This window comes from Sturnus vulgaris, chromosome 7, assembly GCF_052056855.1.
Source record: "Sturnus vulgaris isolate bStuVul1 chromosome 7, bStuVul1.hap1, whole genome shotgun sequence".
Lineage (NCBI taxonomy): Eukaryota > Metazoa > Chordata > Aves > Passeriformes > Sturnidae > Sturnus > Sturnus vulgaris.
The window spans coordinates 6,009,062-6,033,994 of record NC_142249.1 but is presented as its reverse complement, the minus strand read 5'-3'; the positions used below and the strand labels follow the sequence as shown (position 1 = coordinate 6,033,994).

At 41.0% G+C, this 24,933-nt stretch overlaps 1 protein-coding gene across 1 annotated transcript in view; it reads right to left on the bottom strand.

The window, feature by feature from the left end:
* Positions 1–911: 911 nt before the first annotated feature.
* The window catches only part of BARD1 (BRCA1 associated RING domain 1), a 40,213-nt gene continuing 16,191 nt past the window's right edge, over positions 912–24,933 (bottom strand). Inside the window, exons 5-11 of the mRNA XM_088167649.1 lie at positions 22,623–22,703; positions 21,778–21,950; positions 14,780–14,882; positions 13,120–13,255; positions 12,026–12,118; positions 3,079–3,176; positions 912–2,367 (exon numbers count right to left, since the gene is read on the bottom strand). Of these exons, the coding sequence (XP_088023775.1) occupies positions 2,038–2,367; positions 3,079–3,176; positions 12,026–12,118; positions 13,120–13,255; positions 14,780–14,882; positions 21,778–21,950; positions 22,623–22,703 (1,014 nt within the window). The 3' untranslated portion in view covers positions 912–2,037. The remainder of the gene's footprint in view (positions 2,368–3,078; positions 3,177–12,025; positions 12,119–13,119; positions 13,256–14,779; positions 14,883–21,777; positions 21,951–22,622; positions 22,704–24,933) is intronic.

Here is a 24,933-nt window from a genome sequence, read left to right as displayed (position 1 = left end):
AAGTCTACTGTGAGGGTCCTTCTACATAAGCTGATCACGCTCTGAGTTCCTGCAGAGAGCTGAAGCAGATGGGCCAGAGTTCATCTTGGGTAAGGGTCTCTCCTCAGCATGATATGGAGTGATTCTTCATGTGATCAGAGAGAAACACTGCTTGATAACACAACTGGATTTAAGGGAACAAGGCTGAGGTTTAAAAATGGCTTAAAAAACCCCAAAACATTCATGGCAATTTTCTGAGTTTCTTTGCATCTGCCAAGGAACAATGGCTCTTAAAATCTGTAAAAGTGCTGCCTCTACTTTAGGACATAGAGCACGATTACTGATGGGTCAAACTTCTTTGTGGTACAGGGCAGAAAAGCTCCATTCTTAAGAATTTTGCAGAGATTCACTGCTACTTTTGCAAAGAACACTGCATTAGGTATATTGATGTGCTATGAAATGCCAAGTTAAAATGTGCTGTAACTGTTAAGACAAATGCCCAAGCCCAGGCAGTATTGACTGGGTACCTCATTCTCTGCCAGTGTTTATCTGCACAAAACCCAAAACCACATCAATCCCCTGGGCTGCTGCACTTATTAATGAGCCTTGCATTTAGTGAAGAGCAATGGCTCAGTGTGGCATAAGTGATAAGATGAAGATACTCCAGCTACTCAAATCAAGCAGATGCTATTGAGAACTGTACCTGCTCTACCTGCTGTGTGTGGTTCTAAGGGTTCTACAGGGCACAGGACCTCCAGCAGCAATGGTGACAGAGAACAGCTTCTCCTCCTGTGCAGAAGCAGCTCTTGGTGTGATACACCATCTTCACAGCTGTACTGAGCTCACTGAAAAGTGCTTGCATTTACCTGTTGAGATATGTACAGGATATGCACTTACTGTGCAGCCAAGAGCATGGAACAGATGGGCCAAACTTACTGCACACAAAAAAGTTTTCATTATTACAAACAATACAAAAACAAACACACAAAACTTATGTACTAACCCAAAACCATCACTGTTACTGTGTATTATTCCAAGACACCATTTCTCAATTACAAATTCACAAGCTAAGATACAAAACATTACATAAGAGCACACAGTGAGGGCCTAAGATTCTGACAATAATTTAAGAGCCATTATGAGAAATGTTTTAACAAATATGAAATAATCAAACATTGATCCAGTGTAGATTCAGGTACAATGGTACAAAGTGAAGCACAATTCTTTTGTGATCACTGTTGTTTTTTCTTTAAAGTAGACATGAGGGCAACACCATCCAAATTTACAAAAATATTATAGTAATTAAATAAGGATCTCAATGCTTAAAAGCCTTCAGAAAATAGAACTGAATTCTAGTTACATGTTTACAACCATGGATGAGGACAGAAGCGAGTAAAGCATTAATCTTTTTACAAATAAGTAAATTTTAGATCAAAATTTTTAAATACAGTGTTCTCAAAAGTGTCTGCTTCCAGATGAATCCAAACCATTTGTTTAACACTGATTTCTACAAGACTTAGCCCATGCCAAGAATTTCCAGCAAAATTCAGTTGTAAGAAGTTTTAATAAATGTCACATGTCACCTGACATGTCTGCACAAGTACAAATGCATGAAGTCCTTTTTTTTCAAAAATACAAATTCTGGCCTGGGAAATCTTGATAAATACAGTAGATTTTTATCAATGGATATTAAACACACCATAAATGGGGTCGTGCTCAATTGCCTACAAAGGGCTGGTTCAAATCAAGAAAGCAAAAGGTTTCATTTTGCAAAATCCCAGTTACAAAATGTCAGTGATTATTTATTAAGCATTTATTAAGTTCAATGCAAAAAGAAAGCATATTAAATACGCCAAGGCACACTTTTCAATCCTCTCCTCCATTGTATGTTCATTTATTCCAGCACATCAGTCACCTTAGTAACTCACTTAAAATGCTCAAAGCTCTCCTAAATCCAAAACAGCAATCACAGCTTCAGAGCAGTTTGCCAGAGCATCCCAGCTGCCCAAGACTCAGCCCATTTTCAAGCCCTGCTCTTGGGATGCTGCTGTTTGATATTCACTTCACAGGCAGGAGCTGAAATGCCATGACACAGTCTATGAGCCAGCTGGAGGGGGCCATCCACACCTTGCCCTGCCGGATTTTGTCTGGCTGGAACTTGGAAGCCACGTCATAGATGACATACTGAGTGCAGAGCCTCTGGTCAGAGCTGGGCTCTGCGTGGTAGGCCACTGTGTTGATGGTCTGTGTCACATCACTGTCTGGTTTGGGTTGCCTCACCAGGACCTGGCCACCTGCTGCCTTCACCAGCTCCAGCAGATCACTCTTCTGGTGCTGTTTGAAAGGGCCCAAAAAATAGAAGTAACACCCATCAAACAATTTAGGCAGCTGTGTGGAAGGAAAAAAAACAAAAAAAACAACAAGCATGAATAATAAATACAGGACTTCACAACGGAACAGAGAGGAAAAAAGTGGAAAGGAAAAATCAGGGCATACAAAACCCCTACAATTTAAAGTAACTACCTCTGGAAACTAGAATAGTAACTTAAACAAGCTTTTCTTGATTGCATACTTACCCTGAGAACCTTGCATGTTATGTGGTAAATTCTTGCTGCTGTTTAAATACTTTCCAGCACAACAGGGTTTGAACTATGAGTTAGGAATATTTACAGCTACTATTACAATGCAGTTAATAAATTCTCCAGTGTAATCCAACAAGTAACCAGGAATGAACCCAGTTAAATGTAAAAAAAGGCCCTAAATGGAAACAAATAGTAATAAAACCATTTTTCTTTCAGAACTATGTTCTGAAGCTGGGCAGAGAAGGCTGAAGCACATCACTTCCTGTCCCATCAGGTGGAATACACAGAGTGCAATACAGTGTTCCCCTGACAAGGTTACAGCAACATCTCCACTAATGGAGAAAAATGACAGCTTTATGGGTGGTTCACAGCTCTTTGGATCACCTTGCACATAATCAAATTTTCTGTACAAGACCACATTAAAATTTTACATCTCCTGCACCTCTGCATGTGGCAAAGGGCAGAGCTGCCCAGCCCCAGGTCATTAATCCAGGCTGTGAGGAGCAGTAAAACCCACCAGCTGCTCCCTGTTGAGCCGCCCTCGCCGGGGGCCACCTTGGACTTCGTACTTCTCTTCTTGTTCTCGAGCTGAGCTCTGCAGACAGGCTTGGACCCCTACAAAATCCACAGCAAAAAAAGCAAAAATTAGACACTCCGGGCTTTAAGAGAGGCTTGCATGTCATTTGAGTGACTAAGGAGTTGTGTTAAAATAAAATTATGTCAGTGCAAAACATTCACACAGCACCAAAGCTTGTGTGCTTTAGCAATTTGCTTTTAAAACCCGAAAAAAAATTTACAGCAGTGCCTGAAGATGCAAGTGAGATGGTGAGAAGTAATACTGCACTAAAATCAGTGCTATAAACACCAGGAATTATTAGCTCTTCCTCTTACCCTCTAAAGGTCAACCACTTAATGTCAAATGTCAAACTGCTGATCACTGGGAAGCTCAAAGGCAGCGTGTGGAGCCAACACGGCAGTTATGAAATGGACACAATTGCCTGATAAAGAGCAATTACAAGGCAAGCACAAAGCTGCTTCTGAGCAGCTATGGCCCCAAATAACAAATCAGATGGGATTTCAAGGTCTCCAGGATCAGCACGAACTGGAGATTTATGCTGGGGTTTAACAGTGGCATTTGTTTCTGTTAGCACTGCTGCATAATGAGATTGTCTTTTGGAGTCAACATGTTTTTACCTTGTTTTAAGGCCAGTTATTTTTTCCAATGGAGAAAGTACTGATGGTAATGCATTGCTAACGTCCATAAAATGTAGTGCCTGACCTCACTCCGGGGAGAGGAATTGCTGTGGTCACCCATTCAAGGATGGAACATTTTGCCTGCATGTACATTGCAGTCATTAATAAGAATTACCCAGGAAAAAGTTTGCAAAGCTGATTTTGAAAATGGTTCCATGAGGATTTACAATGTGGCTGGGGCTGTAACTTTTACAGCACCTCACTCCTTGCACCGTGTTTCTAATTCAGGCAAGTTATTTGCACTGAGAAGATAGGAAACACAGTATATAAAAACTATAAACTGAACAAAATAAAAAAAAACGGTGGGGGGTTGACCCTAAAAAGGAAGAAAGCCCAAGGGTATTTAGAGAAATATTATGGATGCCATGGCACTAAGTAGCCAATGGATAGGAATATCTAAAATCTAATCTGGAGAGATCTTGAAAGAAACTTGCAGTAATTTGCTGTCAGTTCATACAAACTCACAAAATGCAACGGGAATTCATATTTCGGGTAGTAGAAGTCCTTCAGTGTGCTTACATCAAAAAAGATAAACCCCTACAGAAAATTACAACTGGTTGAATACTGCAGCAAATATCTCCTGTACAAGTATCAGATTGATTATTTGTACTTGTTCATTCCTTCAAGGAAAATTAACATGAACTAGAAGGGCAAACCTAGTCATGGATTTTCCAGAAAGGCAACTTACATATTCATTATTGATAACAGCAATGAATACTGATAACTTAATTTCAGTACTCATAACTCAAAAATAAATCTAAAAGCTATTTCACATTTTATTTATTTATTTTAAATCACCACAATTCAACAAGACTTCCTGTCTCAATGTGCCTCTAACTTACACTGCTATTCTTTCCCTCCAAGGAAATACAGATATTAATGGATGCCAGCCACTTACCATAAAAGAAGTCTCATCTAACCTTAAGAACTGAACTGCCCATTCATTAAGAGCATGTTTTATTTCAATCCACCATCAAAAACTAGATTTCAAGGACTTTCACTACAGAGATGAGGTTTTTATACAATAAGTACATCACAAATTGAGCATCCAGTGCCAGCATCAGTAAATGAAGTAAATGTGATACAAAAGTAATAAAAGATTGAATGAATACAAAAGACTACAATGTCTTTTTGAACTGCTGCTTGCCTGAAAAAAAAAGAAGCCAGGGAAGTGACTAATGTCAGTGGAGTGTTGATGTCACAGAATGCAAAATCAGCGAGGTCTGCCTTGCAAACACACTGTCAGTCCATTGCACGGTGCCAGGTCCTCCAAGGAGTTCCTTGTCACAGGTAATTACAATCCTCCAGGAGGGCCACAAGAGACACTCATCCACCTGTGTCCTGTTCTCACTGTGCCCACAAGAGCCACAAGGCAGACATCTGTTTCCTGGAGAACCTGGAAACATGCAAAGAGCCAGTTGGCTGCATGATCAGCATTCTCATTAATTCCAACTTTTCTTTCCCACCTCGAAACAGGCCAGATCTGTATATCTTAATAGGTTTGTGACACAAAAGCTGTGTCATAAAAAGCCAAGAGCAGAAATTCTCAGTGCCCAGGTATTTTCCTTCTATATAAATATTTTAAGAGGTGACAGTCAGGCCTACACACACACCTCTCCATGGAGCAACAGACCTCCTGGGATTTTTTGGTGATGGAAAAATAGCACATTTTCCATTAGTGAACATATTTTTCATACAAGATCTAGAAGGAGAACTTGCTCTGACACATGGGTGTCAGTAGCAACCAGTGTTTGAGGGGAACAGTCAAGGATTATCTATCCATGGAGGAAGAATTCCTGACTAGAAGGACGAAAGCAAAATAATCTAAGTGATGGAGACCAGTATGGCCTTTAACTGCAGATTTTGTTCAGACTGATTTGTTGCCAAGTGGCTCCTTTCTCTTCAGTAACTCCTGCATGCTACAGAGTTTGTATTAAAGAATTAACAAAGTCAAATCAGAACCAAAAAATAAAAAATAAAAAAGGGAAACATGCCCCTGTTCTCATATTTGAGATAACATGACAGAGGGCTCAAGCTGTTTTTCTACCTAACTCAATATTCATTTGTCAAATTTTCCTGCTCTTCCTCCCCCTCCACACAAAACTTAAGTGTCAAGCCACCAGTTGCTTCTAGATCTCTAAATCTCCATTATCATTTTCAGGGGCAGTGAATCCTAAAGGATGCAATAGCCAAGTGAGGTTCTCAAAGACAGCAGAATCAGCTCTGGTTGTGTTATGGTGTCATTTGGAAGCAGCAGGAATGTACAGGTTTCACCATTCTTCCAGGAGATGGTACAACCACCACAAGACGATCTTGTGCTAAAAATAATAATATCCCAATTCCACACCTGAGAGTAGGGATGCAAACAGAAGGTTTCAGCACACTGCAGGCCCTTCCAACCTGGCTTTTTTTTTTTTTTAATGACAGGGATTTTATTTTCTGTGAAAACAGTATTGAGTCCATTCAGTAAAGCCCAAGTTACTTTACTCACAGGTATATCAGTCTGGTACTTCTACAGGAACTTTTCCAGAAGCTCTTTTGACCTTACATCCCTTAAATCAAAATCCCCCTTTGATCTCAAACAGGAGCCATGCTTAATTGACTCCCAAAACTCCTGAGATCAAACTCTCATTTCTTTAGCACTACACTGAAAAGCCACCAGTGAGAACCTGATGCTGAGGCACTGGTCAAATGAATGGACTGAAAAAAAATGCTATTATTCTAATTTTAAAAATGATCAGGACACCATCTCCCTTCTGGAACTGAGATGGACACCTGAAGTATTTATGTAAAAAAATATTCAAAACAGGACTGAATCTCAAAAGAACAAGGACAGCCCTAAAGAAGGTTTCTGAAAATGGAAAGGAACCCAAAGTTCCTTTAGAGAAGACACCTGTAATTTTAGGAGGAGGCAGAGATCAGCGTTGTATAGTTTTGCTGCACACATTAGCAGTCTCTGCATTCTTGACCAGCAAGCCTGACTAAAAATCTACTCAGTTCTGTTCTAACATAAGACCATTCAACTTGCACAGGGTCTCAGCCAATCTTGATTTATTCCTTAATACTACTGCCACGAAGAGCTGTGGACCATTTGAGTTTGTCCCTGTTCTCTTTCTTGGGGAGAAGAGGGTGATTATTACAAGTACGTGTTAATGGCCCTTTAGTTTAATCTCAGTAGCTGGATCAATCACCCATGAAAGGGCAAGACTTGCACGGATGCAAGTGGCATTTCAATTGGCACGGAGCAGAGCTGCCTCGCAGTGCCAAGGTCAGTGTGCAAGCACTGATGGATAAAGCTGGCCTGCCACAACACCACTGTGGGGTCACATCCCATGGGCACAGGGGTCATGCAGAGCTCTGCCCTACAAATACACAACATCACCAGCTCCAGAGCTCATTTCACACCTGCAAGTTTTAGGTATAAACAAGGTCATTTGCACCAAATTTTAGCACAGCTCAACCCTGCGTTAAAGTCCCTAGAAAACACGGCAGAAAAGTTTTAGCTTAATGCATCTGAATTTAGCTTGGTGGACCACATTCGGCAAGCAGAGCATTGCTCATTTTTTTCCCCCTCATTAACAAGATCAGTAAAGTATCACTGCTTACACTGATCCTGATTGCCTCACTAAGCACCTGCCCCCTGCCTCGTCACCTTCGAGGTGTAAGGAGCAAGCAGGTTAACAGGGTGCCCACTCTAATTGACCTTTGATACAAGTGCAGTGCTAGCACTGGAAATAAAAGAAATCATTATTTGCAAAATTTAAGATCACAGCCCTCTAATCCTTATTCATGTAAGCCTTATTGGTTTGTAATGAAACTAACTGCATCAGCAGGAACAATTTGAAGAGGACAAAGTACAAAAAAAAAACCAAACCAAAACCTGATTTGCCAAGAACAAGTTGTAATCACCCACAGATACCCAGGGGTATCTTTCAGTAACTCAATTAGCCTTAGTGGAGTTTTGCTGGATTTGCATTAATAAAGCAAAGAGCAGGGGTTAGTCCCAAAAATCTCTTAGAATGCCTAGAAGTAATTTAGGAACACATGATAACAACAAGGAGATGAAATACTACACATCCAAGATGTAGAGACTGCAACTGATACTTCCTTAGCTCAGTCTGCACTGGGCTTTAAAACTTACATGCAGATTGAGTAAAGCCTGGTAGGATTTTTTTTTCCTAGAAAAGGAAGAAATCTGGACTGAGAGAAAGCTTTAGGGGAATTTGGCATGGCTGGTTTCAATTTGTTTTCATAAACAGCATTATTGGCCTCTGCTACAGCAAAGAATTTTTACACTGTCTCTTATGTGCTTATAAAGTGACTTCAGACTCACAGATTTCCATGGAGTGAAGTAGAGATCTCACTGGTGATACCAGAGCAGTCTGTTTTCTCATCACATGCAAATGACACAAGATCTGCAGAGACTAAAGTGCATCTGCTTAAGAATGGTAGTTTACAAGTTAATCCAGGTGGCATTTATTGAACACGATGGAACAGATGCTTAGGACAGCCTGAAACATTCCCAAAAGCTGGGAGCATGTGATTTGGAAATGATTCCTTCACTTGGAGCCCCAGGTGTCCTATCTTCTTTGGATAAACACACTGCTGGCCACAGCTGTTTTCTAGAGTGAGCAAAGTGACTGTAGCCCTTCCTAAGGTCAGGTTAAATTCCCTCAGGACTGCTCATCCTCTGGACCCCATCACAGGCTTTTTTTTAATTAGTGAGGTTGTATTTCCTATCCTCTTCCTTACAAAGGGCTTCCTTAAAGCAAGGTTTTCTTCAAACCAGAAGCCAGCTAGAACAAAGGGCTCCACAAATATGGAAAATTGAGTACCTGGATGACACAGAACAGAGGGAGCTTTGGAAACACCAAGGTTTCCTTTTCTTCTAGACCTTATTTCAAACCAACCCGCTTCCAATCTCTGCAGACACCACACTGAAGGTATTCTCATGCCCATTTTCTCCTCTGCAAACCCCAGCAGCCCCACAGTGTAAAACTGTGAGCTCCTTTCCAGCAGGTGCAGACACTGTGGGAGTGCACAAGTTCAGTCCCTGCTGGTTTGAAGCACTGCCCTCAGCTGCACACCCAATACAACCAGAACCTGCACTTTATACAGTTCTAAAGCCCCTCAGAGCTATGAGTCCTTTTGTAGGAGGCAGCTGAAGGAAGTTCCCAAGTGCAAAAAAAGGCATGAAACTCCAGTGATCAAAAGTTTTGGGTGTTTCAAGGAGGCAGGGCTTTGCTGAGAATCAGCCAGCTACCTAAAAGATGTTTATGCATGAAAGAGAGGCAGTCCAGCCTGAGGAGCAGCCAGCTCAAGCAGCTTGGCACTCCTCTGCTCTCACAGCCTCTACAAGGATGGGCACAGAAAATTCAGAACTATGCTTTCACCTTGAAATGTCAGTCATGCAGTCCCTTAGCTCTTCCAGTCAACTCTCTATTGGTGTGAGTCCTTACAGGAAAAGCAGGTTTTTCTGCCTCCTTATAATGATCACAGCTGAATCATTGCTGCTGCTCCAGGTAAGCAAAGCAGAGGAAGGAATGAGCAATCAGATGCTTAGAATTCTGCCAGACACTTCACTGCCAGTACTGACACAAGCTTGTTTCAATGCATATCATTACTGAGATCATTTTTCATTCCCTGCTTTAACAGATGACAATAACTTTAAGAAAAAAAAAAACAAGCTGAAAAGCTATTAAAGACTTCTGCTGGTTTTAATTACACTGTTCTATGCTCCACATAAAGCTTAGAGGAAATACAGTGATACTTGAATCTTTGTCTCAGCCCACTTGCAGAAGGATAATGACTTGCCACTTCGTGCCCTATTACCATCCCAGAAATAATAAAGGCAATAAAATAATGAAACCAGTGAAAGATATGGCCAAGGGCAAGGAGCACTGTGGCAACACTGCCTAAATTCAATTCTGTGCTGCCTTGGAAGTGGATGTACTGCTGACAGTGTGTTATATACAGAAAAGGTGGGAAAGCAACATGAAATTTTTCTTCTGTGAAGATCTAATATTGCTCAGTGGTGACATCCTTTCATCCTAATCTCCCACATGAAGACAAAAGGGAATCCCAAAACTGAAGATATATACTTAAATCTTGGCTCTCTAAAACTCAGCTCTAACTTTGCTGGAAAATTCCACATTAGCTCTCTACCAATATGAATGGATGCTGGATCTGTGTCTATGGACACATGGAAACAGAAGGATCACAGAATCACCCAAGGAAACTGCTTTTTATGAGAGAAAGATTCACAGCCTGCTGTAAGAGAAGAGTTAACAAAAGAGACTTTCAAATGAAATACTGTTTTTGCAAGCTTGTGATGTTTTTTAAGAAGTGGTATAATGTGTAGGCTATAAATATAACTTTAGAGATAACAGTCAAATGCAGCTTACCTTGTAGTAAAAAAAAAAATTCAAACACTCCCTTATGCATAGTCAGCATTTCATTAAGTGCCTCACTGAGCTTTGTTTTTTCAAATATTTTAGTGAATTTTTTCAACATGAATTCACTTTAAGTGAATGGTTTAGAACAGTGAACCATAAACAACTTCTTAAATTTATTATATAACCAGAACATGCACATACTTTTGGAAGTTTATTTGCATCACATTTAAGGAAACTTATCCAAATAGAAGTCAAAAAGCCACGATAAATGGCAATAAAAAAGAAAAGCAAGGACCTCTTTTTCCAAGACAAATGTTTCATCAGCAGGAGTCCCATTATTTGTTATAACAATCTTTAACTTGTAATGACTCTGAAGAAGACTGATAACAGACTGGTGGGAACAGATGGAGTGGTGCTGTTAATTATAGGCACTTAGCTGCATCAGACCCCATGAGTTAGTGCTAACATTTCTCACTAGGGAGGAGAATCACTCGCTTTTAAGTAGTATGTTGCTTACTAAGCTGCAAGCATTAGCAGTCAGGATTCCACTAATCAGTACCAACAACATAAAACTCAACTGTAAAAAAAAAAACACTATAAAAATATTCCCTGAATAACCCCTGGACTATTTCTTTTTTTTTTTTTTCTTTTCCAATCACTTCTAAATATGAAAGTTCTTCCACGAAGATTTCAATTCACATCTTGCTAATGAAATCTCCCCACCACTGAGAAGTTTTCTAAGCATCTAACTAGCAGGAAGATGAAATTAAATAAAGGAAGCACTTAGAATAGAATGTATGCAAAGCTTCTGGGCTGAGTGAAGCCAAGAACCTGTCAAGGGATTCACCACAGAAACAGGGTCTTCAGTCTTTAGAAAAAAAAAAAAAGCATGGAACAAAATGTCTGGAAGCCGAATGAACACCCTGAGTCCAGTGTTCAACCTGATGCTGTGCTTTAGTTTGCAGCTTCTGAGGCTTTGCAGAGTGTCTTCATAAACATTAGTGGCCAGACAATCCAGAATATTAAAGAGTCCATATGTTCTGATGTTTAATCACATAGTAGAAAACTGGAATGAAATCTGTCTGTAAGTTTTCCACGGGTAATTAACTCATTTGTAGTGTACTTATTAGCTAAAGGGACCTAGCCATAAAGGTCAAGGGGAAGAAGATGGGTTTTGCAGCTGCTGTGAAAGCAGATACTAAGAAATAGATCAGAATAAATAAATAAAGACCTCAAAATTTAGGGTCTAAGTCCACAGAACAGCTGCATAAAAAAAAGGATGCACTGTATAAACAGAAATTACAGACTGCACGAAACACGACTTGCATGCTAACTTGAGTTAGAAGTTACAATCTTCAATAGATCTGAGCTTGTATGCAAACACAAGCTCACTTCCCACAGGCCTTGAGCACATATCCCAAACCAAGTCTCCTCTCAACTTCAATGCAAACTGCTCATAGCAAAGACTAGAATTCAATAAAATCCTTCCTTCTTTCCCAGGGTATCTTTCATAATCTCCCAAATCAGTCTTAAGGTGGCAATGAAGAAATTCACTCCATACTGATACTTAGGCTATGACCTATCCAACACACCTAACAATGAAATGCACTCATTTACAAGGAAGTTATATTTCATTAAATATATTCCATCAAATTTTTAGTCATTCATGAGATCTGAAAACAATCCCTTGCACTTTGTGTCGAGATAGCATTGATATTGGCACAGTTGTAAAAAAAAAAAAAAAAAGTTTCTTGGGAATGACATCTACAATTTCTGGTTAAAAACCCCAAGGAGTCCCACATATTTAATACTTACATTCAAACTTGAGGACCCAACATCCAGTCAGAAGAGCCATCATGCATTTGACAGTAGTTGGCATTGGAACATCAGGGATAACAAGATGAGTTACTAGGAAAAAGATTACATCAGTAAAACCAAAAGCACAGAAGAATCAGAACCATGCCTGGCTGAAAAGCAATCAATCGTTATTTAAAGAATAAACAGACTATAATAATTTATCAGGCACTCTTTCCTGCACAAGGAGGTGATTTTTGAGACTATGATCTGAGTTAGTAGAAGAGCTATTAAAAACTTTGTGGGTTTCAACACACACTTGCTGTGAAAAAGGCAACTCATGGTTTTATAGTTCTGCACTAACATTTAAAACTTCAGATGAAGATAGCTTTTTTTTCCTCAACCCTTTTAGAGTTATATTTAACTCTGACAGGAATCTTACTACAGGATCTCACTGCTTTAATACAAAGCTAACAGAACTCCACTCAAAATTCTGGAGTAGCAATCCAGAAGTGAAAGATGGTAGGGAGAAATTACCTTAGCATTTTGTTCACAAGCACTCCAAAGAAAAACTAACAGGAGGGATTAAGACAATGTTCCTGTCCTCAAAGAGGGGAAAAGAACTCCACCAAACCTCATAATTTGGGTTCACCAATCTTAACAAAGAACAAAATCTGAAGGAAGGCAGCAAGCGAGAACACATGTCAACTTCCAGTCAATGTCACGCTCTCTTCTCAAGGCACCATCTGCCCAAGGCTCACTTCTGGAGTGTAAAAACTTTACAGGATGTCTCACACAAGCAGAGACCTTAAAGTTGGTAAAAGAGGTGTAAAGAGAAGAGGCCTCTGAGGAGACTTTGGGATTTTAAATAATAGACAATAAACTGCCAAACTGTGGCTCCCCCAGAAACTTCCTGCCTTGATAGCAAGACAAGCTTTATATGTGTTTACATGCAAAACACACCATCACTGCACTACAGCTACAACTCAGGGATTTCACAAACTGCACTTCCCAGGAGCAATAAAAAACCCTGTTGCAGGTAGTATCTTAAATGATGAAGTGCAGAACTCCAGTTACTTATATTTGGACAGAGACATTTCAACAAGACTCCATACCTCTGCTGTTAAATTCAGTGCACCTCTGGGCCTTCAGGACTGCTGCTAATTTGTTCAGCAATTTCTGCTGCTCTGCACTAAGATTGCTCCCCAGTATACCAAGGGGTCCATTTCTTGGCTGGCTGGAGCTCAGTGCCTGCATGAACAGAAAAATCTGCAGTAAACTGAATATTTGGGAATATAAGGAAAGCAACTTACTTACTGGACAGCTTTCTTTTTCAAGAATAAGCATTTTGAAACACAGGTGATGGCAAGCTTAGTGGACAGACAGGGTCCATGAATAAATCTCCATGTAACAAATCAGCTCCACAGGAAAAAAGCTTCCCATTAGAGGTACTTCATTTCACTTATGCAAGGTACCAAAGCACCTCATGGATCAGTTTTTCCTCCTTTGCCCTCTTTGGTGCTTTTTAAAGACACTGGGGTGCACACATAGAACTAGTTGAACACTGTGTAAACAGCCTGGCAAACTGCAGTGTTGAAACAGAATAAAAATCCCAATCAAGTAGTAAAACATACTTCTAGTAAAGTATTAACAATAGATATGGTATTGAGTAACCCAGATAATGAATATCTGCATTTCCTTTCAGTAAAAAGTCCCAAATACTTTGTCCTGAAAGCAATCAATGCTTTAGTGGGATTTTTGATGTGGGTAGCATTAATGCAAAGCGAGAGGAGCTTTATGCAGACACGGGTAGGAAACTCCAGCTCCTGGATTCTCCTAAAAACTCCAGATTCCATAGCACAGACATGTCTCTGAGATCCAGTTACTCCTCAGCCTCAGGATCAAGTCATCCATGTGAGCCAGCAGACATCCCCTGGCACACACTCACCCCAAAGCAAATGCAAATACCAAAATGGTTTGTTTGGCACAGAAGAGCTACATCTCTCATTTGCTGCAGATGGAAGGAACAGCCACATTAGTCCTGGTTTAGCTACAACAGTTTACTTTTGGCCACTGGGTACCACCTTGTGACCTCAATGAGGAGGGATCACTGCAGGCTGTATAGGCTGGAGTAGATATGGGCTGCTTCTATCAGCCAGGTTAGCTTAATCCTCATTCCCTAGGAAGCACAAAGCATTTCACAACACAGTAATTTTTTAGGTTTGAGTACCTGATTCTGGTTACAAGTCCTGAGAAGATTTTGTCCAAGAGATGAGAAAAACAAAAACCCCAGAGCAATCTCCCAAAAGCTATTTTCTACTGCTGAGCTGATATTTTCATTGTTGGACAAAGGATGATAGTGGAACAGTCTTTTAAAGGCACACAAAAAGCACCTGGAACAAAGACTGCCGCTTGCAGACAGTTTGGAAAGTAGAACAAATTTAGATATTCAGAAAAACAACATCAATAGCAAAGTTCAAGCACTGATACTTGAGGAATAACACAGGCTCGTTCTCCTGTAATAAAACCACATTACAAGAAACATCTTTTGTCTTCCCAGATCAAGCTGTAACACAGAACTTCATAGCTTGTCAGTGTTGCACATACATCCTAGAAATACTCTCCAAGACAGCTTCCTAGCCTATTTTAAATCTCCCTGTAAAGCAGGCAATATACTGTACTTCCATCCAAGCCTTCAATATTTAAAGGAAAAACTCATGGCTTGTTGTTTTGTTAAAAAGCAAAACACAAAAACAAACCCACACAGACATTTACCTCAGAGGGCTGGGCAAATGATTCATTCTTCACTGGTAACATTAGCACAGATTTCATCTTCTCGCTTTCTGCATAGTCCACAGGCCGCAGACCAAATATATTACTGGCAAAACAAGCACAGATGGGTTTAAGTAAATAAAATGTGACTTGATTCTTAACTAACCAGGCACATTAGCTGGGAAGCTTTCCCTCCCACTTTCTTATTAATATGTAATTTCAGCTAAAAGCACAAAGCTTCAAGTAAGAATTGCATCCAAGACAGATGGATACTGAATTACAAGCTGTTGCATTCAGCCGAGGACTAAGAGATGTTCAGACCAGAATGTTCAGTTAAATAAAACCACAGTCCTTATTAGACTGTTTCAAGATGCACTTTGATATCATTTGCAAGACCCAGAAATTTCAGCTTTAATCTTTCATTGCAGTCATATAACCAAGAGATGTATTTTTGGCTTATCCATTTGCCATAAAAGACAAGTCAGAAGACTCTCTGTAGTGTATTAAACATGGGAGCTTGATGTGGCTGTGCTTTTATGGGAAAAGCTATCTACCTCCTACTTTGCAACCAGGGCTCCTTTGCACTTCCAAAATCTGAGTATGCATCTCATCTCACTTCCCTTCAGTGTACAGCTCCACAGAACACATTAGAGCCACTTCAGTCAGATTTTAGTTGGTTTGCCAATTTTGTTGAAAGCTATTGATTGCAGGTGGCACCTCGTAGTTACTAGTTGTGCTTCCAGACTGATTTCCTCTTTTAGCACTCCTCAGACAGAGGTGATTGCTATAAACACATCAAGCTCAGCCACGGCTTCAATTTCTTCTTCACACGACTTTGCTGCTGCAGGACAGGAGTGAGGGGAGGAGAGCCTGAAATTGCAGAACAGGTATCACTGCCATTAGCAAGCAGGAGCCTCTGCCAGCACTCTGGGGAAATACTCTGCTTGCTTTGCCCTTTGTGAGAATAATGGCTCTTGCAACTGATCCTCTTCTGCCCACCTCACGAAGCCCTGGCCCTCGGAAGGCACAGTAAGAGCTCATTATGGAGGGGAAGCTTGTCATGAGAACAAAGCCCTGACTCAGTGTCTGAAAGCTGGCAAGCTTAGTCATCAAACAATGAAACATTTAAAGAGGTCACAAGACCACTGCAGCTTTGAAGAGATCTCTCTTGGCTTCACATTTCTGTGCAGAGCAGGAATCCAGGAAGCTTTACAGGGAATTCCACATAAGGCCATGACCCAATCCAGCCCAAAGAGCAGCTCAAATTATTAAGTCTCCACTCTGACTTAACTGGGAGGCTTTGGCCGGCGCTAAGCAGAAAGATTGTCTGACCTCAGCATCCTTCTGTGCCCCTGGCTGAGCACTGCTCACTAACACAGCCCCTGGGGAAAACAACAATCCACAAAAATCCCCCAAACACCGGAGTCCAGGATGCTATCTCACACTACTACCAATCCCAAGCTTTTCTGTGCCACTAATGAGCATGGTGCAGGCAAAATACAAACTCTGCAGACTGAAAGATAATTGGTTAAATCTCTGCCCAGGCCTGGGAGTTGCAGCCCATTAAATATTGTCATGCTGTTCCTGCTTTGTCATGCATCATCAGGGTAGCTCTTGCCCTTTCTTTAAATAAGGCCAATATTCAACTCAAACTGCTGCAAGATAAAGTTCCTTTGAACAATGCATCCGGAGAGGGGGGAAAATATATATATATATAAATATCATCAAACACCCCAAAAATCACCTTTAGACTGGTTGGCTGACCATTCACTGCCAGCTAAGCAGAGGGAAGAAATCCCTGCATGTCAGTTGTAGAGATTTAGGATTGCTTTTCCCTCCAAAGTCATAGTAAGGTTCTTGATTATTGGAAAAAACTCATGAATGTTTACCACAGAAAAATACATAGACCATCCAAGTTAAATACAGAACACTTTTTTGCCAATTAAACTGTATAAATACAAGCTCCAGCTCCTTCTGTATTCACTTACAATTTTTTCTACAGTTTTAAGCTTGTTTCACTTGCTTCTTACTAAAGTACTGTGATATGCTGTCCCATCATTATGCAGCATTGAAGAATGAAGGGCTATTTATTGCATGTTAAGGTGGCATAGTTAAATTGTGACAAACTTTGGAGCTGAGGTCTGAAAAGGAATGCCAGCACAAGAGATGGTTTAAGAGTTTAGAATATTTACAACTAAGCAGATTGTTGAGCTTAAGAAGAGTGAGAAAATGTAGCTGAAACGGGAGAAAAGAGGGTTTACATAATGAAAACCAATACAAGGAACACATCCTAACAACAGATTTTCAAGTAGCATAGTGTTGCAATTTACTTTTCAAAGAGAAAGGATGAAAATTACATTTGTACTTTTTTAGTAAGGCAGAGGAATGGGAAACAGAAGCTTCAGGGAAATGGTGCTCACACCCATCTTTATCCAACCTATCTGAACGAGGGAAATAATCCACCTTGTTCAAAGTAAAAGATGAATTTTAATCCAACATTCAAAACCAAATCAGACACGCACATTTCATCCACCCTAACATACCAACAGTGTTTTCAGAAACACCAATAACTGTGTATGCTCCTACAAATCTGGGTTTGTTGGGAATGGGTCCAGTGCACATGATGAGTTCCACACTCAGCAGGAAGACACAATTGTTTCTGCTGGAGAGAAATGAGTGAGGTGCTTAAGCCGGAATACAAGGTCCCCACGGCATCCTTCTTTCTACTAGGATGCAAGTGGGCTTTCTGGAAGTTTTTTTTAAACATTCCAGAGTCAGATGTACCCTTGGGTGCAAGCAGCCTCCTATTAGCCAGTCATCAAGGTACTGAATAGTCAGTAGGGGGCTGTTAGAGCCAGAACAAATCCAATCCAAGAGTAGGATGGCTGTGCTGAGAACAAAGAAGAGCCCGGTGAAGAGCAACTCAACCAAATCTGAGTATGATTGCCATGAAATGACATAATACTTTGCAACTCTTCGTAGTCAGGACTTTCAAACCAAATTTTGCCTCAGCCCCACAAAAGAGTTCAGCAGTGAATGGAAATCCTGCAGCCAGGTCTACCTAGTGCACTACCCACTAACTGCCACGTGGAAATCTGACTGGCTCAGGGCTCTCCAGGCAGCACCTGGATTTTGAGAATGTGCTAAATAGAAACCTTTCCTGAAGCTGACAGAGGGAAGAAAACCTAATCTGTGTAGCCAGAAAGACCATCCAGAGCCAGGATTTTAATTAACCTACTGTCAGCAGGAAGTTCAAGACACTGTCATGACTCAGAATAAGGACACCAAGTTCTATCAGTGTCATGGGTCTAATGCCTCCTGGAATGACTGCAGGTTATAATCATTTCTGTCCCCGTGCCATTCATAATTAAGGACCATGGTCTACCCCTAAGCATTCCCATAGGTTTGCTCAGAGTGAGACATATAACTACTACACCTCAAAAAATAGAGCAAGGCGACAGCTTTTACTAAACTTATTGTGCATGAAGAACTGGAAAGACAGCCCATTTGAGTGAAAGCATTTAGGAAGTACTGTGAAATTGCAAATGCACAGATCTAATTTTTCAAATCACTTGGCTTGCTGTGAAGCAAAGAAAAAAAAGACAGAATTCAAGCATGTTGAAAAAAAGCCATAAAAATAAAAATTAGTTATGTGTAGGAGATTAACGCCAAAAAATTAACGGGACCAGTAGGACAATTAATAGGTCCACTGGTCCATATAATATTTTTCATTCGTAGTTTCTATCTCTCCCACTCAGTGAAAACTTCAATGAAGTTGTGGACAACTGAACTGCCCCAACTACTAAATCTCACAGATTTCCAAATAGAAATTTTGCCAAGGAATAAGGAAATCCCAGGATTAATTTTTGGCAAAAGAGGAAGCCCTCATCTGTTCTTGCTTGGTCCAAAAGATATGTGGCTGCTTCCTGTTATTTCTCAGTGCACTACAAATTAACATGAAAGGAGAAAAACACAGCCTGAAAGGCACTTGGAATGTGCCCATTCGATGGGTTTGTGAATATCTGATATCTAAATCCGAAGTGGCAAAGTCTCACGGTTTTGGACAGGGCTGTACCTCACCCACTGAGGTCTCCCAGGAAGCAGCTGTAGTTGTTTCCAGACAGATCCTACATCCCTCCACAGACCAGTGGATCTTACCTGCCTTTGGGCCTGCTCTCAGTCATCACTGCACACCTTTAAAATAAATCTCACCTGGCACAACTGAGTACCATGCTAGATTTCAAAAGTACTGCTCTAAGCAGGCTGTTCAACACAAGCTCTGTTTTTATTCCACTAGATTAACTCTTCACCACACAAGGGACATTAAGACACAAAACTGAGTTAATCCTACTGTTAAGACAGCAGCAAGACATCAGTCATGTCAGTGAGGTTTCATGCTATATATTTCATGGTGTCCCAAGTAACATTTGAATGCATTTGTCACATTCACATTTTAGCTTAGCTCAAGGAAAACACTTAAGTAAGCACAGTGAACTAATCAAACTTTCCTCCCCACTTCTGTGAGATAAAGAAGAATCACTTTATCCCACCATATTAAGAAGGGCCCTCTCCTTGGCTGAAAGTTAATTCATTGTGAGCTTAAAGAGCCTACAAAAGGACTAGAAAGGGCTTTATACACCAAAGAGAAAAAAAAAAGTGAACTAAAATTAGACCAATTTATCCATTTGACAAAATTGATTTGGTATAGTCTTAGCTCACACATTGCACACCTCTCAAGTTAAGGCACTCCTCAAGCAAATAAGCCTTGGAGATGCAAGTTCTACTCATCACTGCTTCAATTTCTACTGTAAAGAACCTAAAATAATAATGTGAAGGTGAGCATTAAGTATAAAGAGACCAATTATAACAAGCCATAATGAAATGAACTATAATTGCACCATTTGAAGTGATCAGCCTGTTCCCATCTCCTGTTTTTAAAACTGTGGTCTGCTGGTTTCAGGGATCTAGGGAAAAAAGTTTCTTGTCAGACATGACTCCATTATAAGGACACCTGCATCCACTAGGAAAATAGAATTAACTAAACCTGCTATATGCAAGAAGCTTCAAGTCCACTTACCTAGACAAATCCAACCACTCCTTAATTAGGAGTCCAACTGGCAGAGGCAGTGGCTGCAAACACACCCAGTAAGATTTGCAGTGCCATGGCCCAGGGCAAGATCACAGCACCAGTCACTGCTGGAAGCTCTTGGGGCACAGGAGGGAAGGGAGGCACGAGGCATTCTCAGGAGTCTCAGACACTGCTCTTGTTTCTGTTGTTTCTTGACAGTGTTTGGAAGAGGCCAGCAGAGCAAGCCTGAACCCTTTGCTTGTACATCTATTTCTCCGTGGCTCTAATGCTCTCTGTAAAAACAGGGGAGGGGAAACACCATCCCCTTTCCATCATCAGACCAACTGCAACACACACAGTGGCACTTCAGCCACAGAGCCTATAGAAGATCTGGAAGCCTCAGTTATTCCAGGAGGGATGGACAGGACTTAATTTGTGCCACGGCACCCAGACAAATCACACAAAGATTAATGGCAGCTGAATTTCTTCTCAGAGATTTTGACTGAATATTATCTACATTCAGTGAAAAGTTAAAGCAGAGCTTAAGGTTTACATAAATCTCCCCTTCCCTGATTAAAAAGCTTCTGTTTCAACAGAGTCATGCTTGCTCATGTAGAATGAGCTGAAAGAGGTTCAGCTTGGCCTGTGTTTGTGTGAGCACATGCAGCAGAGACCGAGGCTAAAGGAGCCCTGCAGAGTCCACTGCTGGCATTTGGAGCCTGGGCTGTGCAAACCCACCAGAGCTGAAACCCTGCCACAACCTGGCAGCAAAGCTGTTGGCTGTGCTGTGCTTTCAAACAACAGACAAACACGTGGGAAGTGTGACACAACCAGCTCCTCATATTCAAGTGGCTTGAAAAATCTCTGGAGCTGCCAGCTTTTCCAGGTGCACCAGTCCTTGCTGCTCAAGAACAAAGTGAACATGAACAACTGATCCTTGTTTTACTGTTTCATGCTGAAGTCTTAAGACCTTGTGCTTTGTTTTGGCTTTTTCTTGTTGTTTTTAAAACTCTAATATAGTCAAGATTAGGACTTTATGAAAACCCTATGCTTTCCCACAAAGCACCTTAATTCTGTAAGCTTCAAGAGTGTGAATATTGAGAGCTGAAGTGATTAAGCTGACTTTGTTCATGCTTCTTCATGTGGCTGCCATAGAAAAACTTGTATCATGCTAGACTTCATCCTGTTGTGTTTCTATCTATTGACAACTTGTACAGGACTCAAATTTATACACACAGGCCCTGGCACAACAACAGTACAACACCTAAAATTACATTTAGTGCCTAGAATACCAACAGGCTGCAGGGTTCTTCATAGACTGAAACATTCTTTAGCATCTTCTATACACAAATGCCAAAATCTTCAGGACACTTAACTGTATAAAAGAATCAACTGAAAATATGAATTAGCTTTTTCTTTTAATTAAAAGGTGTACCAAGGATTAGTGCTTTGATCCAGAAAGGCAAAAAGGAAAACTCCCAGACCTCAGTCTGTGTCAATTTGTGAAAACAGAAGAGACTGGAGCAAAATGCCTTCTGCTAGCAAGCACTGTAGTAAAAGTAAAGAGACAAAAAACAGCTGTAGCAGTTCAAAACTCATCTAGCTCAGCATCTTAGAGCTGACAGCAGCTATAACAAGATGCCAACAGGAAAGTGCAAGATTAGGGCGAGCATATGTTGTTACTTTCCTAGTACAGTCTCCAGTACTCCAGCTATCTATGACTCAGGCATCCTCAGAAAAGCTTAGGACAAAGCCAAACAGAAAGGAAACACCTACCTGGAAAAGGAGGATGCAAGCAGAGCAGAGGACACATTTAACACCCATCCCCTCACCTCATACAAACCACGTTTATCACTAGCTCTGCTCCATACTCAACAGCCAGTGTGGATGCTGCGGGCGTGGCCAGTGCCAGCAGCACTCCAGCCATACTCACACTGCATCCCGGGAGGCGCCGTGCAGCAGCAGCAGCTCCACGATGGGCTCGTGGCCGTTCCTGGCGGCGTCGTGCAGGGGGGAGTCGTTCTGGTAGCCCGTGGTGTTCACCAGAGCCCGGTGCTGCAGCAGCAGCTCCACCACCTCCCTGTGCCCGTGGTTACACGCCTCGTGCTGGGGGGGAAAAGCCACAGGGGGAGACTGGGGTGAAGCAGAACTCCCAGGAGGGCTCCTCCCTCGCTTTCAGGCGCCCCGCAGATGGCCCAGAGAAGGTAAGGCAGGGACACTGCATTGCATTCCCGACAGGAATCAACCTGGGAAGCCAGCACTGACAAAAAGCCCCGAGAACTGAACAAAGGCCAACTGTGTGCAAATTAGACCACAGGGAACAAAACTCTCCAGATTACAGGCTAGCAGGAGTATTCTGCAGGAGAGGAAGAAGTCATGGTTGAAAAGAACCTTTTGTTTATTTTCTGTAATTCAATCAAGCAATTTTTTCACTCCACTACTTGATATATTTCCAAACCACTGAGGACATTAGGAACCCATTAAATACAAACATTGTTTGGAATTGATCATTTTCAAGTTATCCTAGCTGTACTTTCTGCATCTGCAGAGTCACAGGCTGATGGATTTCGTGGCCTGCCCTACACCCCAGCCAAGGAGAATGACACCTGGGCAGGTCAGTGGCTGCTGATGAATTCTTTTAACGATGTTTATATCACTTCTTCACTTTGCATAATTCTCTGTCACCTAAATGTGTGTGAGGGGAACTAAAATATCAGAGAGGGATGAAGAGAAATCTGATTAGAAGGCAGATGACAGAAAGAAGCCTTCAACACTCACCAGTGGTGTCCAGCCAGCATTATCTTTGACATTGGGATCTGCCCCATTTTTCAGCAGCTGCTCCACAGCTGCTAAGTCACCCTACACAGGAAAAAAAAAACAGATTTATGAAAAGATAATGAAGAAAATACACAGATACAACACAAATCTGAGAGTTCCCCCATTATAAATCTAGCTGCAATAAAAATGTAGTGATATAAGCCTCGCACGTAGATATTGTCAGGATAACAAAAGCTCAACTGATCTGGAGACCACAGTTAATCACTGCTGTTCATTTAGAACCACCCACACAGACATTTTACACAAATACATATTCCTAGATAAAAACTATGCATGTAACAGAGTTAATTCAAAATAAATGGGAAAGTTTGTGCTAATTGCAATCTGTCCACTGCGCTCAAACTGCAAAGATTAAAGTCAAGAATATTTATTGAGGATTTCCTTGTATTTCAGACTGGATTTTTTTTCAAGCTAATTTAAATAACTGCCTGAAAACATAGGTGAAATAAATTAATAAACCAAACATGCTTCTAGAAATTGGTTTTCCAAGAAAGGAAAGGAGTTTTATTCAATACAACAACTACTACTTTATGTTGAATCTCACTGACACTTTCTCTGACAGCCATCTACCAAAGCAGTTTTAATTTGCTTTTTGGAAAAATGCTATATTCAGCTTTTACTGTAAGCAAGGAGGTGTGGAAAAGGTGGAAACTGATGCAGAGGCTACGGAGAAGAGGCTGAATAGAGATGAGGCAAAGGAAGCAAAAGGGTAGAATTTGTGAATCAGAGGTTTTGACATCCTGAAAAGCAAAGTTGGTAACAAGGCTGGAGCATATCCAGATGCAGCTATAAATAGGAAAGGAGAAGGTGTCTGTGGAAGCTGAGGCAAGGAGATCTCTGCAGTGCAGGCCTCAATTCTTATCATTTTAGGCAAAGAGTTTCAAGACAACTGCTGACACTTTGCACCAGGGTACTAAGATCCCAAACGAAGAGACTATTTATATACAAACTGGGATGCAGCTCTTGCCAAAGCCAAATATACAATACAGAAAAAGATCTGAAGGAGAGAAAATTTAATCCATTATATATATATATCAAGTTCAATGCCTTTGAGGAGTGGAAAATCAAGGAATTTCTAGGTGCTACTCACAGCATGCCTTAGAAAAGGAGAGAGAATATTATATTAAGCTTTAAATACAATAAAAACAAACTTAATCTGATTTTGTTACCAAGAAACTCTTTGAAAAGAACAAAATAGCTTTAATCTTTACTCTTTAAGTTAGAAAAAATATTAAGACAGACTGCTCTGCAAAATTAAATCCAGCAAGCAACAACTGTAAACTCAATATTCACCGAAATAGTGCTGAGACTCACTGGCTTTACAACCATCGAGCAAATTCACAATCAGAGATAAATTTCATGCATTATATTCACAACCTGGATGTCCCAGCAAAATGTTACCTTTCAAAGCAATTAAAGGATTCTAGCAGCAGCATATTCTTTATGGTTGCAAGGTAACAGACATCCATCAAACCTGGGAGGTTATTCAGAGGCAGCCAAGACAGCGCTCAGCATTAAGATCCCTCCCGACAGAGAGAACACACAATTATCTATAATGAGCACGAGCTGAGCTTATCATTTAAAGTTCAGTTTGCAAACATGTACTGCAAAGGGTTTGACATTTCAGGAGTACTGCTTTAAAGCAGGAAGCACAGCTAATAATTTGTGTGGGCATCAGATACTATCACAGCTTCTCAGATCAGTTATGTGAGCATTGATTTGTGAAACATCGCTGGGGCTTCATCAAAGGAAACGCTGCTGGTGTGGACACCACGACTGACAACATCCCCTCACTTCAATCCAGGCCCACGTCAGAATTAGAAAATGGGTGTTTTGCTGCTTACAGGAGATAAATATTGTCATCGTGTCACCTGTAAATGGAACCTGCTCCCTACAAGCAGCACGGAGCACTGAGTGACAGCAAGGAGGGAAAGCTGTCATGAGCTGAGCCGTGACTGGATGGGTGCTGCCAATCAGGATTACAAGAGAGATGTTAACAAAACAGAGCCAGGAGAGCGGGCCTTTTGTGTCCTCAGAGGCTCTTCAGACAGTCACCAGAACGTGAAGATTTAGCCAAAAAAAGCAGAAGACTAAATTCCAAGTGGCAGATCATTAACAGACATGTTATCACGCTCCTCCTGCAAGCAGGACCACGATCACACGGTCGTTTTGGCTGGAAAACACCTCTAAGATCATCAAATCCAACTACAGATGCCTCTGACATTGGCCTGCATCTTCCAGAGACTGATAA